The following is a 26,513-nucleotide window of genomic DNA, read 5'->3' as shown; positions in this document are numbered from 1 at the left end:
ACACGTAGCAGAAGGCAGCAAGAGTATTGCCATACTTTTACAAGATGAAAGAAAATATTGCAGGTCCGGTCCTTAAACGAACAGGTACTGTACCTTCCTTGTCACTCAGTACTGATGAGCTCCAGCCAGACATAAGAGAACCCATCTCTACCTACTGTTTATCTGTCGGCCCTAAACTTGCGAGCAAGTCGATCTCCAGCTCTTCTAATCCCACTGGAATAAAAAGTGTGCGAGGAGTGATCAACAGTGCTGCTGACTCTCAGCTGGTGGCCATTTTATAGACGAACCAGAAAAAAAAATATACACTCCTTATACTTTCACAAGTTTAATGTTCGACCAATATATTACCAGCTAGCTACTTGCATGTCCTCCGAGCCCCATATAAAATTTCCAATAATTCTTCTTGCAAATTCAAATACTCCGTCTCTCTCCCATCCTCATGAACGCATACAGCTATATCCTGTCTCTCAAGCATGTCAGCTGCCTGTCGATGATGCACACGCGTCGACGCCCCGCGTCGCCAGTGCACGCGTGCATGCAAGCGCCCCATGCCGGCCTATCCTCGATAGGCATCCTTCCGGCAAAGGCGCTGGTGCACCGGACTGCGCCTCGTCCTTATCAGAAAGCTCATCTCCTTCCCTTTTTTTGGGTGTGAGCTCGATGCTCATCTCCTCGCTCAGATCTTGTTCGCATACGGCGGCAGGCAGAGATCCGTAGTAGATGGCCGCCGCCGCTTGAACCGTCCGTCGTCTTCCGTAGCAGGCCGAGATACGGGCCGATTTTCACGCGGCTGGATCGTTTCAGATGGGCCTGGCCCAGACAAGACGGACAAGACCTTATATTTATTTTGTTTTTTTATTAATCTCTCTTTTGATACGCGATTGGCTTGTTTTTTTTATTTATCTCTCTTTTGATACGATTGGCCTGTACCAGTTCATGGAAGATTCGCCATGTTCCCATCAATCTAGCATCCACGACGAAATTTCTGTGCAGGAAGAGGAGACCGATGGAGGAGAAGATGCCATGATGCCGTACAAATTCCCGGAGAAGAATAGGGCAAAGCGGCAGGCTTCGCAGGCGCCGAGGGGAAGACGACGGGGACCCACGAGGCGAATATCCCCCGTCCGGCCCCATCCGACAGCGACCCAACACCCAATCATCCATCCATCCGTCCCCTCCACTTGCCTCCTCTTCTTCCATCTCCCCTCGCCGTCCTCTTCCTCCCCATCGCGAACCCCGAAACATTCCTCCTGCTCCACTCCCACCCGAGGAGAGGGTAAAGAGGGAAGAATCCATTCTTCTTCTTGATAAGGAATTCGTGCCCGGGGAGGGGGGGGATAGAGTCGTGCCTCGTCGGGGGGATGAAGTTCGGGAAGGATTCGGAACACTGGAGAGACGCTGCCGGCGTGGAGGGACAAGTACCTCGCTACAAGGCCCTCAAGAAGCTCATCAAGAACTGCGGCCCGCCGAACCCGCCGCCTTTCCCCTTCCTCCTCCGCCACCCGCCGCCGAGGGACTGGGGGGTGGGGCCGGCCAGGGGAACGTCGCTCTGGGGAACTGGTTCGCCAGCATCCTCGACATGGAGCTCCACAAGCTCAACGAGTTCTACATGGAGAGGGAGGAGTGGTACGTCATCCGCCTCCAGGTGCGCGCCCTTCTCCTTGCCCTCGCCCCATCCATCTCGGCGATCCTGGTCGATGCGTGTGTTCGCGCCCGATGTAGCGCCACTCAGTTGATGTTGGAGTGATTCCCGATCCCTAAGATCTGTTGGTCTCGGCATGTGCAGTCGGGTTATGTTCGGGTTTTTAATTCATGGGCAGGAGTTTTAACAAATGTTACATATGATGTTTCAGTATGTGCTCGGGCATTTTGAATTGAACTAATGCTAAGGACCATATAGCAAATAAATATAAGAGTATCGTGCCTCCAATCCTTGTTTTTTCAGTATGGAGTTAGTGGCCAGATCATGATTAATTGTGGGCAGCAAACTGGGCGTAGTCTAATTTTGATAGCTTCAATGTGCATGTATTTTGTTTATGACTTCGTTTTGGACAGAATGGGTAGCCATTACATTTCTGTATGTAAGAAGCTTTACTGCTGTGCGTTGCTGTATTTATTTATAGAGTTACAGAAGGGTCAAATCTGCTAGTGGATGATTTTCCTTTATTTCTCCATGATGAGAAAAATATTACTCATGCCTTTGATTCCTATATAAGATTGCATGGATTTCAAGGTGCGGAAGTGTTGTGTTATACAAGTAGCACATTCAATCAACAATTGTGTTTGAGCATTACAGTGAACTGAAAATCAAATTTTGGTTTACTAGAGAATATCACTGATTAACCAGATTTGTCATGTAGATACCCAAAGAGCCTGTTAACTGTGACCTTCACCCGGGCATGAGGAACTAAGTTTACTATGAGGAGCCCTTTAGTCATGTAGACAGCAACTGCACCTGGTGTTGCAAAATACTTGCACCAGGAGCTACGTTTACAGCTTTTTTTTTTGGGTTCATCATCCAAAGAAAGTGGACGTAGCTTGCTCTTCTATTTCCTCCAAAACCTGTGCGCTTGTGTACATTGAATGTTGGCATGCCTAAATAGTCTCCTTATTCATTAGTTTGCTTGTCTTTGGCACTTCCTTGAATTGTAGCTGTCGTTCTAACCCTTGGACATCTTGTTTCTCAAAGGTGCTGAAGGAGAGGATTGAGCGCGTCAAAGCTAAGAAGAATGATGCTTTTACATCCAGGAGTGAATTTACTGAAGAGATGCTAGAGATACGTAAGGATTTTGTGATTATACATGGTGAAATGATTCTTCTGCAAACCTATAGCTCCCTAAATTTTGCTGGTGAGTACCTTTAAACCAAGTTGGCTAATCTGCAGCATTTATGTAGTAGTATCTAGCTTCTTGTGTGTCTTATATGCTGTAAATGCAGGACTAGTGAAGATACTGAAGAAGTATGACAAGAGAACAGGCGGTTTGCTCAGCCTGCCTTTCACTCAGCGTGTCCGTCACCAGCCATTTTTCACAACCGAACCTTTAACAAGGCTTGTTCGAGAATGCGAGGCTAATCTTGAACTCCTTTTCCCGGTCGAAGCAGAAGTTCTTGAGCCTAGTTCATCTTCAAATCTGGAACCACATGCCGGGGCTAAGCGTGATCCAACATCATCTGGCGATGTGGAAACCTCAGATGTGTACCGAAGCACACTAGCAGCAATGAAAGCAATACAGGGCCTTCGGAAAGCCAGCTCTACTTACAACCCCCTGTCTCTGTCTAGGTTCTTCAATGGTGAGGATGGTGAAGCCTGTTCTGGTGCCATCACTTCTGAGAGTTCATTATCAGATTCCTCAACAGACTCCCAGATTCAGGATGCTGGAAAGGACGATAAAGAGGTGCAATCAAATTCAAGGGAGCATAATGCTGCTCAAAGGGAACATAATGTAGAAGGCGAGCCACGTGATGAATAATCAGTATTTACACCCACTGTTCAATAACCGTTGATAAGTGTAAAATCTAATAATCTGGATGTTTAACCCTCCTTGTAGTGTGACATACGCAAGAATTTCCTGATGGTTCTGTTTCCTTTTCTTTCATTTTCTTTTCAAGGTTGCAGTCATGCAAGGTCGAATTTTTCATGTTTTTGTTGTTGACAGCATGTCAATTGCCATAAGAATCTGAAGTGTAGTGGTATTTGAGTTTTGAAGCTGTAGACAGAAAGCATGTAAGTCGTTAGCAGACATTTTGGTTGACAATAGAGGTACTTCCTGATCGAAGTTCTTTTTTTCTTTTTGTTTGGTCAGAGGCATCGAGGGTTGGATTTATCATGTTTTCTTTGTGTTGACACCATGTCATAAGCGCCATTTAAGTTTTGTGTAAACAGAAAGGAAGCCATTAGCACAGACGTTTTGGTTGATTAGCACAAAGAAACTGCCAATTACCTCAACTGATTATTTACTCGTGCGCAGAATAAGCTACATTAGATAGGACAGTAAGTTGCAAAATGTTAGATCAGAAATGCAGAGTATTGTATTCAGTATGACTCTATTTTTCACTTCAGTTCACCTTGAGCTCACAACATTGCACAGTTAGTAAAGAGCGAGGTGAGAGGCCGTGTGGCAGCAGTTGCTGACATGAATAGGGCCCCTTCAATGGGGAAAAATCAGAACAAGTAATACACACATTTTTACAATGTTAACTATGCCGACCCTTCAACAAAAATCACGATTTTCCCCGAAATGCAACCCTACAAAGAGCCCCACATCGAGCTTGATCATTGTTTTCTTACATCGGTGATTGCAGGAACCTTGGCTGGGTAGTTAGACAAATCCACGTCTAGCAAGTCCGTGAGGTCATAAAGCCCTCCAGGAGGATCGACTTTGTCCTTGATTGGGGTTGTCATTGTTTCTTCCTGATCTGCCTGGTTCGATGAGGCACTTGATGTCACTGGACTATTTGAAGCTACCACGGTGATGCCAGCTAACTCTACACCCTGCCCGCTTGGCGCGGTGCTCCCTGAGGGATACTTTGTTTGTGCATTATCTCCCTCATTGTGATTGTAGAGCACATATTCGTTGTATGTAGGAGCAAACTGCATGAGAATAGGATTTGGTCAGACAAAATAAATGTTACCATGCCTTGGGTACCAGGATATGAAATGTCAAAGTTACCTGGTGAACAGTGTCATGGTAAAAATCATTGAACTTCAAAGCATGAAGAAGGCTTTCTCTGAAACCACCAGCAGGGCGGGCATTGGGACCTGCATATTCCTTGTAGGGGAAGGCAAATAAGTGCCCGATGGCTGCTATGAGCATCTCAACACACAATACAAAGTTCTGGAGATCAGCGGCCTTATCAGCATTCTTGATAAGTCGAGATTTTGCAACAAGGAAAACCAGGACACCCTGTAAGAAAAGATTCAAATCATTGAATGGATAATACCTCCAATTACATAAAAGTTTTTAGGGAAGACATTGCAAACAGAAATACAGTTGTAGATTTACTTTAGTCAACAGGTGGCCCACTGTTATATACTGGGAGAGGGAAAACACTTATTGAAGTACTATGTACTTTACCTGCCAATATGTGAGAAACACGACCGATTTGATCATTATGAATTTTGGGACAGGATTGTATGGCCGAAGTAGATCCCTGCATGCCGCATAGAACAAGGCGAGGGCATATAATGCCATTGAGTATGAGATTGTATATATGATTGTTATGTACAGATAGGATTGGTTGACACTGAAGTTTCCGTCCTTGTATTTTCCTTTTGCATAAAGTATGAAGGTGATAACAACCAAAATAGGCTTGAGAATCACAAATTGCAAGCAACCTTGTTTGCATCTTCGTATAAAACGCCTGTTCAAGACCACCAGATTTTTTTCAACAAGCGTTCACATAACAACAAAGGCAAAAATATAGTTCACAGAATTTAATCACTTATTAAGGTGCAAAATGGCACATAAAAGTATAAAATGTTTTGATAATTACTAATATGCACCAAGGTCACTTACGCACCCATCTAGAGGAATAGCTGGATAACAACAAGTCATCAGAATCCATGACGGTTTCAGGGTTCGGCCACTCAAACTTACAACCACAGCACCAGGACCTCCCACCCATGCCAAGCAGAGTGAGAGGAAATTGTAGATGACCCAAGCATCATAGCTGAAAGAACATGAGATATGACATTTCAGAAGATGCTGGTTTGCAATTATTAGTTGAACTACTTCTGTAACAGCAGTGAAAAAGCCAATAGCACATAGACAAACTCACATAAACATAAAGATAAACAACACCTAAAGTCTGCCAAATTTTAAACCACTGCTTCAGTAAGAATCTAGCCCATAGTTTGACATATGAGGATGAACTTAGTACCGTATTAGATTAAATGAATTTACTACCAAATTATGACAAGTGATGATCATCTTGGAATTTTACAATTTTTACAAAGAGGAGATCATTTGGTATATTTGCTCCACCTTGTTTTCATTTATGTCGATGCTGTTAATAGGAACTAGGAAGATACTAAGAGTAGACAGAAGCACGAGTAATCTCCATCGCTTATGAATTTATGATGCCTACTCCTATGGGATCAGACTGCACCTGTTTACAAAGGATAGTGGATCCTCCATTTAATAGAGATGATCAAAGAGTATCAACACAGTTGTAACATATTTATAGTACGGAAACCAATGAGCAGTTCAGACTTCAGAGGCAGCGTATTATGTTGACACTGCATATGAATTGGATCATAGCAAGTTTCTGCTAGTTTTACCTTTGCTAGTGGTGGCCTACAAATAGGTGGAATAATTGAGTAGAATATTGCATGTCTCAACAGTAAACAACATTAGACGCCATTAATCCCACATGGAACTAAAAGATTCAGACAGTGAGAAAAGCGGTTTGGGATGCAAGTAGGACTTACATCTCTCGAATAGAATTGAAATATATCGCATTTTCAGGAAGGATAAGGGAAAGGAATGACATCACAGCATATACCTGCAGAACAGTGCACGCCATTGGGTTAATATACAGAAATATGCAAACATATAAAGAGCACTTCTAAACATAAGCTAAAGGACACAAGGGTGAAATGCAATTAAACACTGGACCAAGTGTTCCTATTTTCCAAACTAGAAGTTGCAGGAGTTCTATCACTTCGAATAGTGGAACCCAGAAATAATTTGCCTTCACCCTTGGATGCACCTACATTCCTACTGTCTAGTTAATGAACTCGCATACCCAGGACAAAACCACAAGCTCCAGAAATCCACACCAATAAGGTGCACTATCGATCAGAATCACAATGAATTCTTGCATACATCAAAGCAAACCACAGCAAAATTGCATAAAGCTCCATGCATGGTGAGCAATCACATTCTGATCAGAACTACATAGGTGCAGCAAAATCATCAATGAGTACTTCGACTCCAATCACAGCCTGACTTTCACGGGAAACTCGCCTGAAAAGACAACACCTTAAATACCGACCGAAGTCGCGTAAACAAACCGAATCGCATGGGCCAGCAACGAACTCCTGCAAACTCACCTAAACCGGGCCTTATTCCAGCTAATAACTGTGACACGCCCTCAAAATTCACCCAAAAAAAGGAAAAATCTCCGGGAAGCGGCGATAGATCTGGCGCAGGGTAGCTGAACAGAGAAGGTTAGGTATGAGCGCGGAGCGGGGAGCATTACCGGGACCATGAAGATCATGCGGACGATGAACCGCTGGTAGATTGGCTCAGCGTAGTGGAGGAGGTGCCGGTAGATGTGCACGAGCGCGACCACGGTGGCCGCCGCGGCGCACACGAGCGCCGCGGCCGTGTACGCCGCCGACGCCCACTCCATCGCGGGGGCACCCCCGAGGCGCGGCCGCCGCCACCAGCCCTCCTCCTCCTCCTCCTCCTCCCGGTCCCACCGCGGCGGCGCGGGCGCGGCAGCTAGGAGAGGTGGAGGCCAATCAGAGAGGGACAGGCGAAGGGGGGAGAGCCCTCGGTGGCCGCGTCGCGTTGCTCTCTCTGGCCCGGCTGGGTGCGGTGGTTGGGTTGGGGAAGAGGAAAGAAGAGAGGGGTTAATAGCATCGGTTTTCGCGTCCGGATTTCTGCTTAATTTTTTGTTTAGCGGTTTGATTTGATTTTGTTTTTCTGGAGATTTGGAGTGGACCAGTGTTCGAGATGGCTGGGTGGGCGAAGGCACGAAGCTTCAAAATTGTTTCTGCTTATTACTTCTCCTCTCCTCAACTAAACTATCAAGCGTGGAATCGAATCGAATCAACCGTGTGCCCTTCCGTGGACTCGACGCGAGGATTTACGGAGATTTCGTGCGAGACGAAGCAATCTAGCTGTAATTCGCACGAAATTTCTGCGGAATTTGCTGCCTCCGTATTATCGGTGGTATGAGCAGGTAGGCATGCCCGTATGGTTCCCTTACTCGAAATAACGTAAATAATCAGATGTGCACCTGACACCTACTGGGGTGATGGATGGTTGAGCCAACAGGCGAGTTACGTCAACATCATCCGATCATTGCTGCTGCAGCCTGGAACACTGATAATGGTGGTTAGCGTTGCTGCATTAGCATCTGGCTGTGATGGATTGGATGGTGTTCTTTGGCAAGGTAGCACTAGAATCTGCATGATGGATTGGATGGTGTTCTTTTTTATAAAAAAAATTGGCGCCATAACAGTTTGTGCGGTTGAAAGTATTAGATATTGTGTTGAATATACGTACGATTCCGTTTACGATGGAACTTGAGTTGTATGTATCGGTATAGGGTAGAGTGTGTGTCATACTCTGTACCTGAGCCTCCTCATAAATATGAGAGGAGGGTTGCTGTTGTAACCATAACGACTCGCAGGGGGAGGCGGCACGATGCCGGGATCCTGGAGCGACCGGTGTTGCGGTACTGGGGAGGTGTAACAACTAGGGTTGTTAAAAGTCTAAGAATGATCATTAAGGTGTTAATGGTGAAATTTGGATTAAAAGGAGGTATTATGGACCAAAGTCAAATTTAAGTCAAGTTTGAAAATGCAAATTCAAGATTTAAATTTGGAAAAATTTGATAAAAATATGGAATCAAGCTTTGAAGGTATTTAGAATTCAAAGACATTAAGTTTGAAGTCCTAGGCATCTCAAATTCAGAGTCAAAGCGGTTGACTTGGAATTACCATTCATTGTCTGAAAACGTGCTAGTCTGAAAACTATGACAATCAACCAACTTTGAAATTAAATTCTGAAGGATTTTTCATCTGAGCCTTGAAAGGTTTTGGACCCCAAGTGGACTTTGATGTTCAGTGATTATATTGGGCATGTTGTTGGACAAAGAGAGGAAGGAATTCAAATTTTTCTTGGAGTCCAAAGTTTGAAAGCTGGACTGTTTTAAATTGACTGTCGAAACTGAATGGCAGTAGCCATTTCAGTTCTAGAGGCAGAGAGAAGTGGCCAACTTTGGCCCAAGATTTTGGAAGATTTTATGTGTAAAAATTGGGCTTTAACATGCAAAATGGAATTCCTGACATGGAGTTTACAAGTTCCTGTAGACATTGGATAAACAAAACTGAGTTTGAATGTTTGAATTGAAGCTCAAAGATGAAGTAATGGGCTGTTTTGAAAGTTACTGGCACAGTATCAATTGAACACTGACATACCGAACCCTAGCTGATTTTCGGGGTTCAAATTCGAGAGATGGAGTGATCCAGAGCTCAAACTGTGAATATATAAAATGAAGTCCTGAGGATCCTCTACAACTTTGATTAAAGGAAATCGTGGAGCTTGAATTGGAAATCAGGTGCAAATTTAGTTGGACTTTCGAGCGGAATTGGCGAGAAAAGGGGGAAGAGCAAAGCGGTGCTACTGCCAGGTAGCTGCTTGCTGCCGATGGCAAGAGCGGTGCCACCATGCCACGCGCCGACGCAGGCGTGCGACGCGAACCCAAGCAAGCAGGCAGGAGGTGGTTGTCAGGAAGGCAGTAAAATTTTGTATAAATTACCGTTCCTGTCGGCCGGAGTTATCCTTTCTCTGCGTTGCTCTATTTTTCACCGCTCTCGGTCGCCGATGAGCTCCTCCACTATTCCACCACTGCCGGCCGTTCCCCTCCGCCAGAACCACCACCTTGAGTTCCTGAATCCATCCCACCAGTCGTCGTCCAGCCCTATCCACCACAGCTTCTTTCCGTCATCATCTTCTTTAGTGCCGGCCGCCACTCTGCTCTGGTAAGGTCGCCGCCATGGAGGGCTATGTTGCCGGAGCTCTGGTTGTTGTCTAAGGGTTTGGGTGTGTCACGCACGAGCTCTAGATGGTGTAGGTCTAGCTTGTTGGCCTAGAGTATGGCTGGATTGGCCGGAGCTCCTGCGCCGCCGTTCGCACGCCTCGCCCATGGCTGTCGTCGTGGAGCACCTTGCTCCGGCCACGGTGGGCTTTGGTTTGGGAGCACGCCGTGTAGCTTAGGTCCTAGAGAAGCTTTCAGAGCTGCTTGTCGGGCATACATCCTCAGGCCCACGAGTAGGCCTTGTACGACCCACTCAGGGACGTACTCGGATGAGATCAGGATATGGAAGGCTACACCACAGGGTAACATAACCTCCACAGACCCCTGAACACTAGTCGAAATAGACAAGGAAACTACTCTACCGACTAGGAGTAGAATTCTGTAACCATGTCCGACTAGGACTCCACCCTATAACCCTGCTCCCTCGACTATATAAGGGCGGGCAGGGACCCCCCTCAAAATAGAAGCTAAGTTCAATACAATCAACACACAGAACGTAGGGTATTACGCGATCTAGCGGTCCGAACCTGTGTAAATCGTGTTTTCTTGCGTCACCATCGACTCCTTGATTCTCGCAACATCCACCGTACAAAATACCACCTAGGGTACCCCCTAGGCGGGTTGCCGGTCTAAAATACCGACACCGCTTATGGTCGTCGTTTGCCGTCGCGGAGCTTCGCGCCGTCGGTAGGCCTAGCGCCGCCCACGCCGCCGCTGTCTTCCATCGTTCGCCGTCGCCGTCCACCAAACCACCACTAGGGTACCATCAGTAGGTGCGCTAAGTTAACGCGAGTCGAGTTGTGGTGTTCCTATCGCCGGAGGCCTCGCCGGCGATGAGCCGGCGCGGTTACTCGCCAACAGACCCGCGGTCAGGGTCGGGAGAGTGGTCTGTTGACCGGGCCCGCGTGGCAGTGAGAGGGTTAGGGCGGGGTGAGTGAGAAAGGTTCCAAAAGGGGGTTTTCGGGCAAGAAATTGATTTATAGTTTTAGAAAATAGATTTAAATTCTATTTTCATATTTAATTCATTATAATTTGTAGAATTGTCCAAATTTATTGAAACCAATTTTATTAGGTATATTTTATTTTTCTTTATGCATTAAAAATTCAGGAAAGGAAAATAAAAATTAGGTATTTATTTAGTGCATTTAATTAAGGTATTTAAATAAATACTTAATCTTTATAAAATACATAAAATTCTGAATAATGTTTTATTATTCACAAATATTTATTAATTCATAGGAATTAAGTCTTAAGGTTAGAAATTATTATAAATGCTTTTCTAAATAAAAGAAAAGGCTTAAGTTAGGTTAGTTAAGAAATTAAATTGTGGGTTAATCTTTTATGGGTAGATTAGTGTTAGCTTGCAACTTTATCAAGAAGATAAGTTGTATAGTTTTTATTTCAAAAAGTTTGCATATCTAACTATGGCATGCATCATATCATAGAATTAGAAGTCTCGAAAGTGGATATCTTGGAATTCTTAGAAGAACCTCAGGAATTTGAGGAGGTTATTGAATTGGTTCCTTGTGTTGAAGGATCTTCAGAAGAAACTAACTTTTTTGTGAACCAAGGCAAGTCCTGGTGCATCTACACCTTTTTAATTTTAGAAATTATTATTCATGAGACCAAATTATTTGTGATTTTCTTATTTATGCATTAAGTCTAGGAGTTGTTTTCAACCTACTCTTGTGCATGATCCCACCTTGTTTATAGGACATCTTTGCCACCTGTTCAAATAATTAGTAACCATCCCTTCCTTGGTGATGCTTAGATTTCCCTTAAAGTAACTTTTGTTACCCAACGACTTAAGGTAAAATTGTCATACATATTGATCAAGGAAAATGGCTTTGAATTTTGAAGATGTGGACAGAAGCTAGAGATGTTAGTTCTGTCCACTAAGTTTAATTTATTTAAGGCCCATTCATTGTTTTTACAGTTGATCAGGTGATATTACCTGGTTACTTACTGTCTCCGGGGACCAGCAAAGTTTGGTAGGTTAGTTGGCTCTCTGATTGGAAATGTTCTTACCCATGCTTGGCATGTGGAAGAAAGGCAGGGGCGTAGCTTGAAACTCACATGGAGATCAGGCCAGACGTGGGGTCCCATGTGGGGGGGGGGTGCGTCCCTAGGTTTGGGTAATTATGTTTCCGATCTTTGGGTATGGCTAATAGAAAGGTCGTTATGCACAAACCAATCAGTTGCGCATAGCTGGTGATTAGGTATCTTCTGCAGGATGTAAATCAGTCCAGATCATCACAATTCTTGTTATGAATGCACTTGATCATCGCTTAAGCATCGTAGAGTAATCAAGTTTAATATAATGTTTTCCTTGATTTAATAGTATGATGTTAGTGCCAGTTGGTTGCTCAAAAATGTTTTAATCACCTAGATTGATTAGGTAAATACTAATCTGGAATAAAATGATAAAACTAAGGCTCCACAAGTAGTAAGATTTCCGTAAAAATATGAGTAAGCCAGTACATTAAAAAGCTATCATATTCCTTGAAACGTTACTTTAAATCTACCTATACTGGTTAGATGGGTCAATCTTGCTGAGTACCTTCGTACTCAGGGGATCCCTTGTTGTTGTTTTCAGACGCACAGCAGGGGTCGATTGAGGAGGAAGGCCCGAAGAACTAGGGTATGTTACGGGTCTCGTAATACCCTAGAGTGAAATCTAGTTGTATAATTACTTTACCTTCGGACTTGTTATGTTCGAAACTCTTAGTATGGTCTAACTTGCACTATTAAGTTTGTTTCAATCTATGGTTTGTAATAATTCGTATCTCCAGTATGTATGTAAAAATGTAATATTTGTTGATACTTTCCCTTCGTGGAAGCAATCCTGATGTGTGGCTATAATTCAAGTCGTGGATGATTCGAGGCGTCCTAGGGACACTTGACAGACTACCGGATTCAAACGTGCGTTTCGTATAATTGCTGTTCCGACAGCGATTTGGCACACTTAAGCCAGTTTAAGTTGGATGGTTCCACCACAGGAGGAGCGCCCGTAGACTTGCCCCGGGGATGTAGGCTTCGGCTGAACCTCATCAACAAAGATCGTGTCTCCATTATCGTCTATGATCGTGCAAGTTCGTCTCAGTATATCAAATTGACGCTTCTATTGGTGGAGATTAGCAGGTGGCTCGTCGTCGTGGATGGCTAATTTCTAACAAGTGGTATCAAAATTAAAGGTCGGGAAACCTAGGTCACGTGGTGATGGGAGAGCTCGTGCACACAGGGTTGTGTTTTGACTGGAGAGTTGGACTTAGGGCCTGTGATAACGTCTTCAGGAGATCACATGGATTGTATGTGATGGAAGAGTTGGACCTGATGTGTGACGGGTAAGATCGTTAGATTTAGTCTCGCATCGGAAATTGATGGTGGGGGCACCACATATAGATGGGGGCAGCCCTCACCCACCAGACTAGTCTTCTAGGTTGAGTTAGACCTAAGGCCTTATTGTTGTGAGCTCTGGTGGACCTAGGCCTGGTGGGGCGCGGTTCGTGGGTATAGCGGGGCGAGCCGGATTCCGCTGCGCAAGAAAGAGATGTACATGTTTTCTTAAAAAAGGAGTTGTACATGTATGTGAGTACTCTAAGCGTGCTCGCTTCTAATTATCAGTACTGTCACTTGGCTGCAGCCCAAGCAGCAGTAGTTTCACAGGGCAGATGAAAGCCAAGCAACAAGCAGCTGAACTACTGGCGCTGCACTGTTGCAGTTGCTGTAGCGGCTGTAGTAGCACTACCAAACAAGATCTCTTTGTCACAAACTCACAACAAGCAAAGCAGTGTACAGATTGGTGGCATGGAGAGAGAGGAAGGAGGAAGAGATGAGAGGAAGAAAGCCGCTAGCATGCGGGGCCTACCAGCAGACATGTGGGATCTAGTGTCACGTCATGTGAAACCACTCTCAAAATAGTCGAGAGATCAAAATAAATGGATTTTAAAGTTGAGGGATGGCCGATATCCGATTTTGCACCTGGGGTACAAAACTCAGACTACGATGATAGATGAGGAACGTTAAAAAGGACCTTATCTTATTTTTAGGGCATGATCATGGCGTAGAGCAATCTGGCCCAATTCAGAGCGGTCAGCCCAGCCCATCGAGAAAATTGGCCTACATTGGGGCCGGGACTAGCGCAGGCCGACAGGCCTGGCAGACGTCGGTTGGAAAATAACTTGGCCCATTTTGCATAAAAAAGAACATAATCCACGAGATAATAAAACAAAAAAAAGGGGCAATGGAACTGCTGCTTTTATAGTGAAGATATACCAATTTTCTTTTATGTTCATTGCATACAATTCGATGTGTAAAGTGTAATTGTGTTCTCGGCAACTCACACAGAGAGAGCTAGATACAACATCACCATCCATTCGCATCCAGTCCAAATTTCAAATTCACGTAAAAGTGTACCGATACATTGCTCCGTAACCACTACACTACACTGTTATAAGAATTTTTATGAAACGAATACTGTTATAAGAATTGATTGACATCCACCCCAGCCTGTGGAGTCACAACTCACAAACACGAGCTAGAGCCAAGAGCGCTCGAGCCGACTTGCACACTGACAGGCTGTCCCCATCCAAATCCCATACAGATATTTTCAGAGAAATCGAACGAGCAAAGGACAGCGCAAACCCCAGGCCAGCGTACTCTACCTGCAACACGGTCATCCTGTGAACCAGGCTGCTCCTCGTCGCCCCAAATCCAGCCGGCGAGCCCAAAACCCCTCACAAACCCCTATCCGCCCCTCGCCCTATAAAGCCTTCCTCCTCGCAACCCTTCTCAACGCCATCCGTTCCATCTCTTATCCCCTTCCCCTCCTCCTCCTCCCATGGCGTCCCTCCTCACGCTCCCCGCACTCGCGCTCTCCAACCCTAGTACCTCCACCTCCGGCGCCGTCCGGCTCCGCGCCGCGGCCTTCCGCTGCTGGGCGCTGCGGCGGCGCGGGTGGGCGGCGGCGGCCGTGGCCTCGCCCAACTCCGTGCTCAGCGAGCACGCCTTCAAGCGCCTCCAGCTCGGGAGCGGCGACGAGGACGACGAGGAGGGGGCGTACGGGAGCGACGGAGATGAGGGCCTGGAGGCGGGGGAGGGGTTCCAGGGGGACGAGGAGGAGCTCGCCATTGCCAGGCTCGGCCTGCCCGACGAGCTCGTCGCCACGCTCGAGAAGCGCGGGATTACGCACCTCTTCCCCATCCAGGTGAATTGCTCTCTGCTTGGCTCGCTTGCTTTTAACTCCGCGGCTAAGCTGTGCTGCAGGATTGGCCTGTCGGGAGGAGGTGGGGAGGGGATAGAGTGGGTGTTCAGTTTGGGGGTTTTGGTTGCTGCTTTTGAAATTAGTGATTGTTTCCAGGGAAATACTGTAGTGGCAGTGGCAGGATAAGCGGAGCATGGTTAATTTAGTGCTGAAAATTGCTTAGTCCTTACTGACACTTAGCCAATTAACACATCCATACACTCCTCGGTGTTAAATTAGTGTGCTAATAGGTAGATGTTTCTGTTGAAATTTACTAATGTTTGTGAAGATAGACAGATAAATTAGTTTTTACTTTTAATTGCATGCTACGTGTCATGTTTTTACCGAGCCTAGTAGCTCATATTTGGCTTCAGAATGGTGTTTATTTGCTTAATCGTATTGCATTTTGCTCATTTGCTGTCTCCTCCAGAGGGCTGTGTTGATTCCTGCTCTTGAGGGTCGTGACCTGATTGCCCGGGCAAAGACCGGAACCGGAAAGACGCTAGCCTTTGGTATACCCATGATCAAGCGATTAATGGGGGAGGACGATGGCCGGAGTACAAGGTACCCATTCATCTTTCTACGCATCTTCATGCTGTAATGCACTAGAATCAGTCGATAATTAACATGCACGTTGACTATTTCTTTTTCCCTTTTGGCAGGCGAGGTCGAATTCCTCGGGTGTTGGTTCTGGCACCTACTAGGGAGTTAGCCAAACAAGTTGAGAAGGAAATAAAAGAATCAGCACCCAAGCTCAGTACAGTGTGTGTTTATGGTGGTGTTTCGTATAATGTCCAGCAGAACGCACTCTCTCGTGGTGTTGATGTTGTTGTTGGAACACCGGGTCGCATAATTGATTTGATAAATGGCGGAAGCCTTCAGTTGGGAGAAGTTCAATATTTAGTCCTTGATGAGGCTGACCAAATGCTTGCAGTGGGTTTTGAGGAAGATGTGGAAACAATATTACAACAGCTTCCTGCAGAGAGGCAAAGCATGCTGTTCTCTGCGACAATGCCTAGCTGGGTGAAGAAATTGTCCAGACGGTACTTGAACAACCCTTTGACAATTGACTTGGTATGGCCTCCACATTCCTTTGCTGTCCTTATTTCTCCCGTTCTTTTGTTATACAGTTGAACAAAGCTAAGCTTATGTCATCTACTATAAGAGTTCTTTCATGTGATTGCAGTTATCATGTTAACTTGATCATAGGTGTTAATGTTATGATCATAGCTCTTGCTATTTGATACATATTCTGGCCATAACACTTGACCATGCAACACATGCAATTGTTTCAGTTACACCATACGCCAGCAGAAAATATTGGGTTTCATTCTTATCCATGATACATCGACGCAAACCACAACAAATTATCTGTTCCCTTTATCATGAAACTCTCTGATTTGTTTGTGCAATCCTGACTAGCAGTTTGTTAGGACAATCGTGTCAGAATAACAGTTTATTCATGGCTTATGCTTGTTTTGGAATCTTGATATTTATCAGTACAGCACCCTGGGAGTGTAATAGATGCTAAGACTGTCTTGAGCAGTTAGTTACGCTTGCAATTGAAGGTCCATGCTGATTCCTTGCGAAATAACTGTGGCACATGTATGGTTATGGTTTACTTTTCTCACATCTTTATGTCCTAATAAGTTATCGTGTCTCTTCATGTGTTTAATTAGGTTGGTGATCAAGATGAAAAGCTTGCTGAAGGAATCAAACTCTATGCTATCCCACTCACAGCGACATCAAAGCGCACCATTCTTAGTGATCTAATCACGGTATGTTAATGCAGCTCATGGAATGTTTAGCTGCATTTCCCTCCCCTCTTCTCACCTTTCTGTTTGGCTTTGTTAACCCTTGGGATAAAGTAAACTGTACAGGCAGCTAGTGTGTGCATGGTTTATTTGAATCAACATAAACATAAACATAAACACATAAATATAATTTGTACTCTTACATGGTCCTATTACTTTTCCATGAATATCATTCAGAATTTCCTCGAACCATTTTCTTGGTAGAACCTGATTGCTTATATAAAAAAAACTTGATATTGCTACTTGGCTAGTCTCATTTTAGCAGTTATGAGTTACATTTGGTCACTCCTTCCTCAGTTGGGTTGAAACTGCAAATGATTTGTGCTTCTGAAACCAAGTGCTGGCTTTTAGTATTTTCAAAAAGGATCTGTGCTGTTTGTTTCTTGAGTTTCTGATGTTGGCAAATTAGGATTTTGATACCTGATTAGAGAAAACTTTACGGTACTATGGTACTATCAGTACATGGTTAATTGGTTATCATGGTGCTGTTGTTATCATGATTTGTGATTATTGTGTTGGTTTTTAGTTTCATCATTTGGATTTTGTGATGGTTTGCTTGTCTCCTGGGATTCAGAAACTTATAAGATCATGAAATCTGTCACAGCCGATACAGTCATGTTGGTGTATAATTTTACTTTGTCTGATTGAGATCGCAATTTCATCCATGTATCTGCTATGCATATTAAACATTGAAGGATTCAGTTTTGATGAGCCTTGATAAACTTCACATATCTATAGCATGGGATAAGTTGTTTTGTTTAATCATTGCCAATGCTTATCCATATATTTTTCTTGTCAGGTTTATGCAAAGGGTGGGAAAACCATTGTGTTTACTCGGACGAAGCGGGATGCAGATGAGGTATCATTGGCACTGACAAACAGTATTGCTTCTGAGGCACTTCATGGTGATATTTCACAGCATCAGCGTGAGAGGACACTAAATGGATTCCGTCAAGGGAAATTTACTGTTCTTGTAGCAACTGATGTTGCTGCCCGTGGTCTGGATATACCAAATGTTGATTTGGTGGGTTCGCAGTCCTCTTTACTTTGCCTGATTCTATATACTGTAATTCTGTAAAACACCCTTCCAAACACATGTTAACTCTGTTGAAAATTTTCAAATGTGCAACATATAACTATGTCTAACAGCTTTTGCTTACCAAATTATTAGCACACATTCTTCTATAGAACATAATTAGCAAAATTCCGAGTTTCAAACTCTTTTAATATTTACGAAGCAGTTCAAAGAATTTAGCATTTTTTTTACCTGACCATTCAGGAAGGCAGGAATCTAGCAATTAAGGCTTTCATCTTGCCACTAAAATTTAAGAGATGTTCTGTATTTTGTTTGGCATGCACTGGGTTTCATCTTACAACATCATCACTTTGGTGTGTCTAATAGCATCCCTATCTGATGTCTTGTGTTGGTTAATCTTGTGATGTACGTGATACTGTTTTTATCGCTTCATTCTAACTCATTAAATGCATTTTGGCATTATACTAATGGCTGAGAGGCTCCATTTTTTCTGCAGATTATCCATTATGAATTGCCAAATGATCCAGAAACTTTTGTCCATCGTTCTGGACGCACTGGACGGGCTGGGAAAGTAGGAACTGCAATTTTGATGTTTACAAGTAGCCAGAAAAGGACAGTTAAGTCACTTGAGCGTGATGTTGGTTGCAAGTTTGAGTTTATAAGTCCTCCATCCATGGAAGAAGTGCTGGAGTCATCTGCTGAGCATGTCATTGCTACACTGCGAGGGGTGCACCCAGAGTCAACCCAGTTCTTCCTTGGAGCAGCTGAGAGATTAACAGAAGAACTAGGATCTCATGCTCTTGCTTCTGCACTGGCACATCTGAGTGGATTTTCTCAGCCACCTTCTTCACGTTCTCTGATCAGTCATGAGCAGGTAAGTGACAGAAGAAAACTACACATGCATTGTTTTTTTACTGTACGTCTATACGTACCATTGAAGTCAGCTAGTTCTTCAGATAAGTAGGCACACCTTACATCTGTTCCACTATCGACTTGATCCAGTTGTTCTGGCTTCTGCCCTCTAGATGTGAACATTATCTGGCTGATGTTATATGACTACTAATACCAACCACTAGTACTTAATTTTTCTGTATTATGAATTTGTAACAGATCATCAAGCGATCATCTAGGAAAAGCTCCACAGTTTTTGTTATGCATTTGCCTTTTCTTGTGTTTCCATTCTTATGGATAATGCTCTCAAAAATGCTTTATTTCCCTATCAAAATGCAGGGATGGGTGACATTGCAACTAACTAGAGATCCGGGATTTGGAAGAGGCTTCTTTTCCCCTAGATCTGTCACTGGTTTTCTATCTGATGTTTGTTCAGCTGCTGCAGATGAAGTTGGCAAAATATACCTAACAGCAGATGAGAATGTGAGTTTTTCCCTGAATATGTTGAATTGTTTGATTTTTTTTTCTGTCCATTTTAAGATGGTGTCTCGTACTACTCCCTCAGCATGCGTATCTTCACCATGATGTGCATTGGATATAGTAGCATGCAGGGCGCTACAGATATGGTTTCTTGTATAAAATCTGCCTTGTTCTGCATATCTACACCACTTCCTGTGTGTCTTGTTTTCCTTTGGTTTCTCTTTTCCTCATTATGTGTGTAAAGCTTGGCATGATGTTCCAACCCAATTTGGATTGCAATCATGACTCATGAAAGGAAAGCATATTGTGCCACAGTTAAGTTAGTAGGATACAGCTTTAATTGGTTACAGCTATGCTGCTTGGGGTTATTTTCGATCCTACAAATTGGTTTGGATGTGGCATCTGGAGCAATTAGTTGTATGGATACTTTGTCTACCTTTTTTTTTACCTTAAAAGAGAAGGAAATTAACGTGCATAATAATTGAACCAACATTGTAGTGTAGAATATAGTTTATACTGTTTCTTTCGTCCTGATGAATTTTCACTGTTTGGTCTATGCATTGCTGATCGTAACAGGTCCAAGGAGCAGTCTTTGATTTACCTGAGGAAATTGCAAAGGATTTGCTTGCCATGGAACTTCCTGCAGGAAACACCATAACCAAAATTTCAAAGGTAATTTTTGCAGCTCATTCTTCTCAAGTTCGTTGTGGCCAATATATGTTATGAAATATACACAGATATTTGTCTTGATGGTCTGTCATGCCGTACATTGCAGTATGTGTTAAAAATGCTAGCAGACATGAACAGGAATTGGAAGTTTAATCTCACTACTTCGATATACCTTTTTTCACTGTCTATTTATCTCTGATCAAGCCAGCCTAAATTGCATTGATTTTTATAGTGCGTCATATTTCCACTGTTGCAGATGTGATTTTGGTTTTCTGAGTTTGTGATGGCTGTTTTATTATTTCCTGCTTTCAGCTGCCTGCGTTGCAAGATGATGGTCCTCCTGCTGATAGCTATGGCCGCTTTTCGAATGACCGAGGTTCTAAGAACAGGAGGTCCAGGGGTGGCGGCAGTGCAAGAGGACGGGGTGGTTGGGATTCAGAGGGCGAGGATCGATTCCGCCGTGGTGGCCGGAGCTTCAGATCTGACAATGATAGTGGCCGGAGCTTCAGATCTGACAACGATAGTTGGTCAGAGGATGACTGGTCAGGTGGTGGGAGAAAATCAAACCGCTCCTCATCCTTTGGTAGCCGCTCCTCATCTTACAGTAGCCGTGGCTCGCCATCATTTGGTGGCCGCTCATCATCCTTCGGCGCTAGGGACAGGTAAACTTCACAAATATCCTGGAATAATGTAGCAAGTTGCGATTCTAGATGTACGCAATCCAGGTATTGGTTCTTAGGTAGTTCAATTAGAGCGATCTGGCATTTCCTACATGAAGCAGATGCATAATCAGGACGCACGATTATCTGAATCTCCATGCACGATGAGAAATTGAGAATAGGAAACAAGTTGATCTCATAGAACCGTTCCTGTCAGAATATGTAGCATCCCGTGTCATACACTCTTTTCTTGCTCATAATATACCTCTGTTTGGTATCCATTAGTACAAGAGTATATGAAGCCTAATGTTCTATAAGTACTAGCCTATTTAGCTTGCACTACAGCTCATTCTTACCTCCCTAAATCATGATCAGAAATTATTTGAACATTTTTTTATCAGAAAAATAATTAATTACCACATTGCAAACTTCTAGGCATGATGACCTTTCTGTTTCCAAAGCTAATGATCTTCCACCATTTGCAGTAACAGAAACTTCAGCGGTGCTTGCTTCAACTGCGGCGAATCCGGTCACCGTGCATCAGACTGCCCAAACAAGTAGATGGTAGAGATGAAGCATTCTTTCCTGCCGCACGGGGTCGCTCCTTTCGGTCCTGATCGGCTTCCAACAGGCGGCTGGACAATCAAACACGCCAAGCAAGAGGCCTAAGCCCACTCCACCCCTGCTGATCAATACACGCCCGAGAGCCAGCTGACGTTATTGCTGGCTGACAGCCACCGTGCGGTAGCTACAGTTTTGTTTGGTCGTTTCGTCAGAGCAAGATTTTGGCACGCTGACTACCAGTATTACAAAAGGAGTTCATGTCACACGGGCTTTACTCTTTCATTTTTTGTTGCTTGTTCTTCAGGGTCTCAACTCTCAATAGAATTGTAACACCACATGAACCGTGTACAGTTGTTGCTGCTACACCATTGCGACAGAGACGTAATCAGAATCGCTCACAACTATTAGAACTGTGTCAACTATTGCTAAATGTCTTCAGAAATGAACAAACTGGGGCATGACTCCCGGATGTTTCTCAGGAGATTATAACCTTGTGAGTTGAACAAGTGTCTTTAAACTTGTTCGACGGTGTCAATAGTGTCATACGCGTCCCTCAACTTTTACAAGTAGATTTTTATTTTCCTAAACTAGTTAATTATCACTCGGAACTCCAGGTCTCCATAGTTGTAATGATAAAATCCCTAGTTATTGTTGCATTCCTTTAACGAATAAACTAGTATAGAGTAGTAAAGGAGAGAATATATGAGGAACATTAGAAGGTATCTATCATACCGTTAACAAATAATTGTCAAATAAAGACGCGCATCAGTTTTTCCTTCTCCAAACGAACGGTAAGATCTGCCAAAATTCCCCACTTTGTAAATTGCATATTCCAAAGAACAATGTATGAACACTTGTTATTTTGTTAACAGTGTAAGTTGTGCGTTCTTTGACAGCCCCAGATTCATCATACATTTAGTCCGAAAATAATGATGCACGCACAAGACAAAATCCCTAGTTTCGTTCACATTGGAGCAACAAGTCAATAACCAATTCCTTGTCGATTATGCCTCCTCCTCTGCCTAGTTTTGTGGCAGACGAACAACGTGGTGCCCCGATGTTTTTTTGAAGTTCAGGCACGCCCCATCTTTGCATCGCAGTCGCTTACGGCATTAGACAGACGCCAAGTGCAGACGAGAGAGGAGAGGGCCCTGCAGTTCAGTGTGCTGTTGCTGTGTGGGTCGGGCCGGCGGACCCTCCAAAGCCGAGAGCGTGAGCGCCACGCCGCCACCGTCCCACCGAGGCCATCCCAGCCTTGTTTCCCTAACCGGCTAACCCCCTCTCCCCTCCCGTCTTCCTCGGTCTCTCCGCCGCCCACCACCTCCCTCCCTCCCTCGCTCTTTATACGCCTCCGCGCCTCCGCCTCCCGCATCTCCCTGTCCTCCTCCCCATTCACTGCATTGTTCCCCGCGCCGTCCGGCCAGGAGACACCGGGAGAGAGGCAGGAGAGATGGCGGCCGCGTCCTTCACCGCCGCCAAGTTCCTGGCGCCGGTGGCCGCGAGATCCGGCGGCGAGAGGGCGCCCCCGCTCCCCGCCGGCGCCTCGTCCTCCTCCTTCGCCAGGGCACTGCGCCGCGGCGGGGCGCACCACCCGCGCCTGCGCACCGCGCTCGCCGTCTCCTCCGACGTGCTCGCCGGGAACAAGGCCGCGCAGGCCACGCCCGCGCATCCGGTGAGGAAATCCTGCCCTCTCTTGCTTAGCGATCCTGGGTGCTGCCAAGGTGTAAAAATCCGATCTTGCGCGGTTTCCGTAGTTTAATTGTGCTGCGTGATTGGATCTTGGGCACCCCGTGAGTGTGAAATTCAGATGCGCGATGTGGTGGTTTAAGTTCAACCACGGTTAGACTGATTACATCCTAGTGCTTTTGTGGTCACAATTTGGATGCACTAAGACTGCTCCGATCTCTGGATGCTTAGTTCCGACTTCAGAGCTGTAAACCTCACAAATTTTAACTCCCAACTTTGGAAGACTAGTGCTTAAAAATGCTATCCTGGCCTCCTGAATCTCATGATGAGAGCTCTCCTGTACTTTTACCATCGAAATATCCTCTCAATCCAGACGATTGCTTAGTTGATAAAATTAGTGATTAACAAATGAAATTGAAGTTTTCACCTGTTCATTTTGAATAGATCCACCATTTAGCTATAGTGATGCCTGCAACCGCAACTCTGAGGTGTCCGTTAGAACTTGATTGCTACTATTTTGCAATATCTAGCTTCAAATGCTGCAACTATACCAGTGTTTAGATACGGAAAAATTATCTTATTTAGCTTTCGGTTGATGCAAAATTGTTTGAGTTGTGGAGCGGAATACTGCGTTCTGTTCTTAATTCGAGGTGCACTGTTTTCTCCAGGCTGTGACACGGGAAGAGGCACTTGAGCTGTACGAGGACATGGTTCTTGGTCGTATCTTTGAGGATATGTGCGCGCAAATGTACTACCGTGGCAAGATGTTTGGTTTCGTCCACCTTTACAATGGCCAGGAGGCTGTTTCCACTGGCTTTATCAAGCTTCTAAACCAAGCTGACTGTGTTGTTAGCACATATCGTGATCATGTCCATGCGCTGTCCAAGGGTGTCCCACCCCGTTCTGTTATGGCTGAGCTCTTCGGCAAGGCCACCGGCTGCTGCCGTGGGCAGGGTGGTTCCATGCACATGTTCTCTGCTCCCCATAACCTCATTGGAGGCTTTGCTTTCATCGGAGAGGGCATCCCTGTTGCCACTGGTGCTGCCTTTGCTGCTAAGTACCGCCATGAGGTGCTCAAGGAGTCAGGTCCCGATGGGCTTGATGTCACATTGGCTTTCTTTGGAGATGGTACCTGTAACAATGGGCAGTTCTTTGAGTGCCTGAACATGGCGCAGCTTTGGAAGCTTCCTATCGTGTTTGTTGTGGAGAACAACCTGTGGGCAATTGGGATGTCACACCTTAGGGCTACATCGGACCCAGAGATTTATAAGAAGGGACCAGCATTTGGAATGCCTGGGGTGCATGTTGACGGTATGGATGTCCTGAAGGTAAGGGAGGTTGCTAAGGAGGCAATTGAGAGGGCAAGGAGAGGTGAAGGACCAACCCTAGTGGAGTGTGAAACCTACCGGTTCCGAGGCCACTCTCTTGCAGACCCAGATGAGCTCAGGAAGCCTGGTAAGGGTTACTTTCCTATTTCATTTTATTTCAGTTTTGCTTTATTAGTGACATTTCTGGTGTCAACTAGGCGATTGGAGAAATGGAAAATGACAAAGTTTTCCACTCATCAAATTTGCAGTAGTTTGGTTTAAACGATCTTGATCTGAGTTGCAGTAATGCACAGGTTACAACGGGTATTACAGCTCATGAAAACATAATATTCCTTGTACTAGTGCTTTGATCCTGTTTAGTGGCGATCTGGCATCACAAATGAGTGGACCATGTAATATTTTGTTAGATTAAAAACAGTATCTAATTCCATGTCTGAAAATTTAAAAGCAGTTATTGTGTTACTAGTTCATGCAAAAAAGGGGTTAGAAATTTAGGTTTTGTTTGTGATTGACCTCCCTTTTTTTTTGTTAGTACCATAGTCTATACATGCAGGATTGGCAATGCTGACATGGCTAGTAAAATAGTTTTGGTGAAACTGGTTAGGTAAAATCCTGTTTGATAGGTATTCTGTGGTGCCAATCGAACTGGTGAAGGAAACATTCTCTCAGATTGTAGCTTCTTATCGTCATCCAGTCATCTTATCTGATATGTCTACATCCTGATAGGTATAGTTAGGATGTCTTTTTGCCCATCCTCATGGGTTTTGGGGCCACTTGTCCTGGATTTTCCTTTTCCATTTCCAAAAGCCCACTTTTACTTTTCTAGCCAATTGAGTTGATGCATTTCATTCTTTTGTCTGTAATGAAGTGCAATTTTATCAATCCATTTATTTTCATTTTGCTTCCTGTATTGGTCTTCCTAAGAATCAATTGCCAAACCCAAGAAAAGTGTTTAGGTGAAATTTGATATTTTTGTGAAAGAGATGTAGGATATGTTTCAAATAAATGGTGTCCATGGCCATGCATTGGATTATTTTCAAATAATCTAAATGTAGATTTAAGGTTTGTAAGATTGGTGCCTGTCAAAATTCCTTCACTTTTGGGGGGTTTGTGATGCTTTAACTAGTTTGGGGTTAAGTTGTACACTGAACTGGGTCTGGATTATTTTATGTAACGATTTGACCATGACCTTGTATCATGATTCATGAATGTATGCCAACTGATGTTCAGAGCACTTGCACCTTGTTTCGTGACTGTCATCGGTCACATCATTACAAATGTATATATATGCATGTGTTGTCTTCATTTCTCCATCACATGTGTTACAGAACCATTCTTGAGTTACTGGCTCTTCAATGTTAAGCTTTCGTGGGTTTCTTCTGTCTTTAACAGCAGTCTGGTTTGAGCAATTGTTAAACTGACTCCATCACATTCTCTGTGCACAGATGAGAAAACCCACTATGCTGCAAGGGATCCGATTACGGCCTTGAAGAAGTACATCATTGAGCAGAACCTCGCAACTGAACCTGAGCTGAAGAGCATTGAGAAGAACATTGACAATGTTGTTGAGGAGGCTGTTGAGTTTGCCGACGCAAGCCCGCACCCTCCACGGAGCCAATTGTTGGAAAACGTGTTTGCCGACCCTAAAGGTTTTGGTATTGGCCCTGATGGAAAGTACAGATGCGAGGATCCCAAGTTCACACAAGGCACCGCTCAAGTTTGAGTCTTCATGAAAGATTGATCTGCTCTCTGTACCTCTGTTCTTCGGTTCTCTAGTTTTGTCGAACCCATGTCATGTTAAGATGCTGTACGCATAAGGCAGTTCATTTTCTTTGATTTTTAGGCATGCGTCCGATATTACGGTGTAATTTATTCGAATGCTCTACTGATGCCCCAGTTTATGCAATGTGTGCTAGCTCGACTTGTTCAGGAAACAGCTCATTTTCCGCATATATGGAAGTATGTGAAACGGTTTGCAGAAAGTTATAGTTGTAGTTTTGAGTCATTAGCTGCCTTGATTGGGAAGCGATATTTGCAATTATATTCTGGGGCAGTGAAGAAATATAGTAGTGGTGTATTTTTCCATGTTTTGCTAAACTAATACTGGCATCTTATTTTCTCTGTTTGGAACATCTTTTTTCACAATCTTTTGATTATTGAACGACCTCTTAGCTACTTGAGGTAAAAGTTCCGGAGATGTCGCAGTTGACGTGTCTGAACTCTGAAGCTAGCAAAAGTAAGCTTTATTCTGTCCGGACAATGTTGTGGCGTTTCACTACTGTGATTGTGTAAAAAAAAAATGAAGGATTTTGAAAGCTAGTTTCTAATGCAATGGAAAACCAATGTAAAGAAGAGGATAAGGCGTGTTGT

The 26,513-nt window shown here is 44.3% G+C and overlaps 4 protein-coding genes across 5 annotated transcripts; 3 read left to right on the top strand and 1 right to left on the bottom strand.

Annotated features, from left to right (window-relative positions):
- The first annotated feature begins 1,184 nt into the window (after positions 1 to 1,184).
- Positions 1,185 to 3,788, top strand: LOC101778230 (SPX domain-containing protein 4). The gene is given in 6 exon segments (XM_004981142.4): positions 1,185 to 1,378; positions 1,380 to 1,423; positions 1,426 to 1,458; positions 1,461 to 1,645; positions 2,690 to 2,849; positions 2,938 to 3,788. Coding segments are annotated over 6 exon segments (972 nt in total). The 5' UTR covers positions 1,185 to 1,361; the 3' UTR covers positions 3,471 to 3,788.
- A 218-nt stretch (positions 3,789 to 4,006) lies between these two features.
- On the bottom strand, positions 4,007 to 7,563 carry LOC101777823 (transmembrane protein 184A). 2 transcript variants are annotated; one of them, XM_004981141.4, is made up of 6 exons: positions 7,204 to 7,563; positions 6,431 to 6,504; positions 5,521 to 5,670; positions 5,076 to 5,361; positions 4,671 to 4,904; positions 4,007 to 4,591 (listed from the first exon to the last, which is right to left on the bottom strand). In XM_004981141.4, the coding sequence occupies exons 1-6, from the start codon at positions 7,354 to 7,356 to the stop codon at positions 4,274 to 4,276; spliced, it is 1,215 nt and encodes a 404-aa protein (XP_004981198.1). In that variant the 5' UTR covers positions 7,357 to 7,563; the 3' UTR covers positions 4,007 to 4,273. The 2 variants fall into 2 exon arrangements, with proteins under 2 accessions (XP_004981198.1, XP_022678782.1); XM_022823047.1 differs by lacking the exons at positions 6,431 to 6,504; positions 7,204 to 7,563 and adding an exon at positions 5,985 to 6,416.
- Positions 7,564 to 14,588: 7,025 nt separating this feature from the next.
- LOC101777417 (DEAD-box ATP-dependent RNA helicase 3B, chloroplastic) lies at positions 14,589 to 21,610 on the top strand. Its single transcript, XM_004981140.3, has 10 exons — positions 14,589 to 14,980; positions 15,447 to 15,580; positions 15,679 to 16,090; positions 16,696 to 16,794; positions 17,630 to 17,854; positions 18,363 to 18,740; positions 19,097 to 19,240; positions 19,814 to 19,909; positions 20,219 to 20,568; positions 21,051 to 21,610. The coding sequence occupies exons 1-10, from the start codon at positions 14,615 to 14,617 to the stop codon at positions 21,124 to 21,126; spliced, it is 2,280 nt and encodes a 759-aa protein (XP_004981197.1). The 5' UTR covers positions 14,589 to 14,614; the 3' UTR covers positions 21,127 to 21,610.
- Positions 21,611 to 22,350: 740 nt separating this feature from the next.
- Positions 22,351 to 26,228, top strand: LOC101777006 (pyruvate dehydrogenase E1 component subunit alpha-3, chloroplastic). Its single transcript, XM_004981139.4, has 3 exons — positions 22,351 to 22,801; positions 23,484 to 24,270; positions 25,589 to 26,228. The coding sequence occupies exons 1-3, from the start codon at positions 22,580 to 22,582 to the stop codon at positions 25,864 to 25,866; spliced, it is 1,287 nt and encodes a 428-aa protein (XP_004981196.1). The 5' UTR covers positions 22,351 to 22,579; the 3' UTR covers positions 25,867 to 26,228.
- The last annotated feature ends 285 nt before the right edge of the window (positions 26,229 to 26,513 follow it).

This window comes from Setaria italica, chromosome IX, assembly GCF_000263155.2.
Source record: "Setaria italica strain Yugu1 chromosome IX, Setaria_italica_v2.0, whole genome shotgun sequence".
Taxonomy (NCBI): Eukaryota; Viridiplantae; Streptophyta; class Magnoliopsida; order Poales; family Poaceae; genus Setaria; species Setaria italica.
This window is presented reverse-complemented; position numbering and strand designations above follow the sequence as displayed.

Coding starts and splice junctions, on each gene's coding strand:
- LOC101777823 (XM_004981141.4), bottom strand. CDS start 7,356: ATGGAGTGGGCGTCGGCGGCGTACACGGCCGCGGCGCTCGTGTGCGCC. Junction 4,905..5,075: donor TGTTTCTCACATATTGGCAG/GTAAAGTACATA, acceptor CTTTTCTTACAG/GGTGTCCTGGTTTTCCTTGT. Junction 4,592..4,670: donor ACCATGACACTGTTCACCAG/GTAACTTTGACA, acceptor ATTCTCATGCAG/TTTGCTCCTACATACAACGA.
- LOC101777417 (XM_004981140.3), top strand. CDS start 14,615: ATGGCGTCCCTCCTCACGCTCCCCGCACTCGCGCTCTCCAACCCTAGT. Junction 14,981..15,446: donor CGCACCTCTTCCCCATCCAG/GTGAATTGCTCT, acceptor TGTCTCCTCCAG/AGGGCTGTGTTGATTCCTGC. Junction 19,241..19,813: donor ACCTAACAGCAGATGAGAAT/GTGAGTTTTTCC, acceptor TGATCGTAACAG/GTCCAAGGAGCAGTCTTTGA.
- LOC101777006 (XM_004981139.4), top strand. CDS start 22,580: ATGGCGGCCGCGTCCTTCACCGCCGCCAAGTTCCTGGCGCCGGTGGCC. Junction 22,802..23,483: donor AGGCCACGCCCGCGCATCCG/GTGAGGAAATCC, acceptor TGTTTTCTCCAG/GCTGTGACACGGGAAGAGGC. Junction 24,271..25,588: donor AGATGAGCTCAGGAAGCCTG/GTAAGGGTTACT, acceptor CTCTGTGCACAG/ATGAGAAAACCCACTATGCT.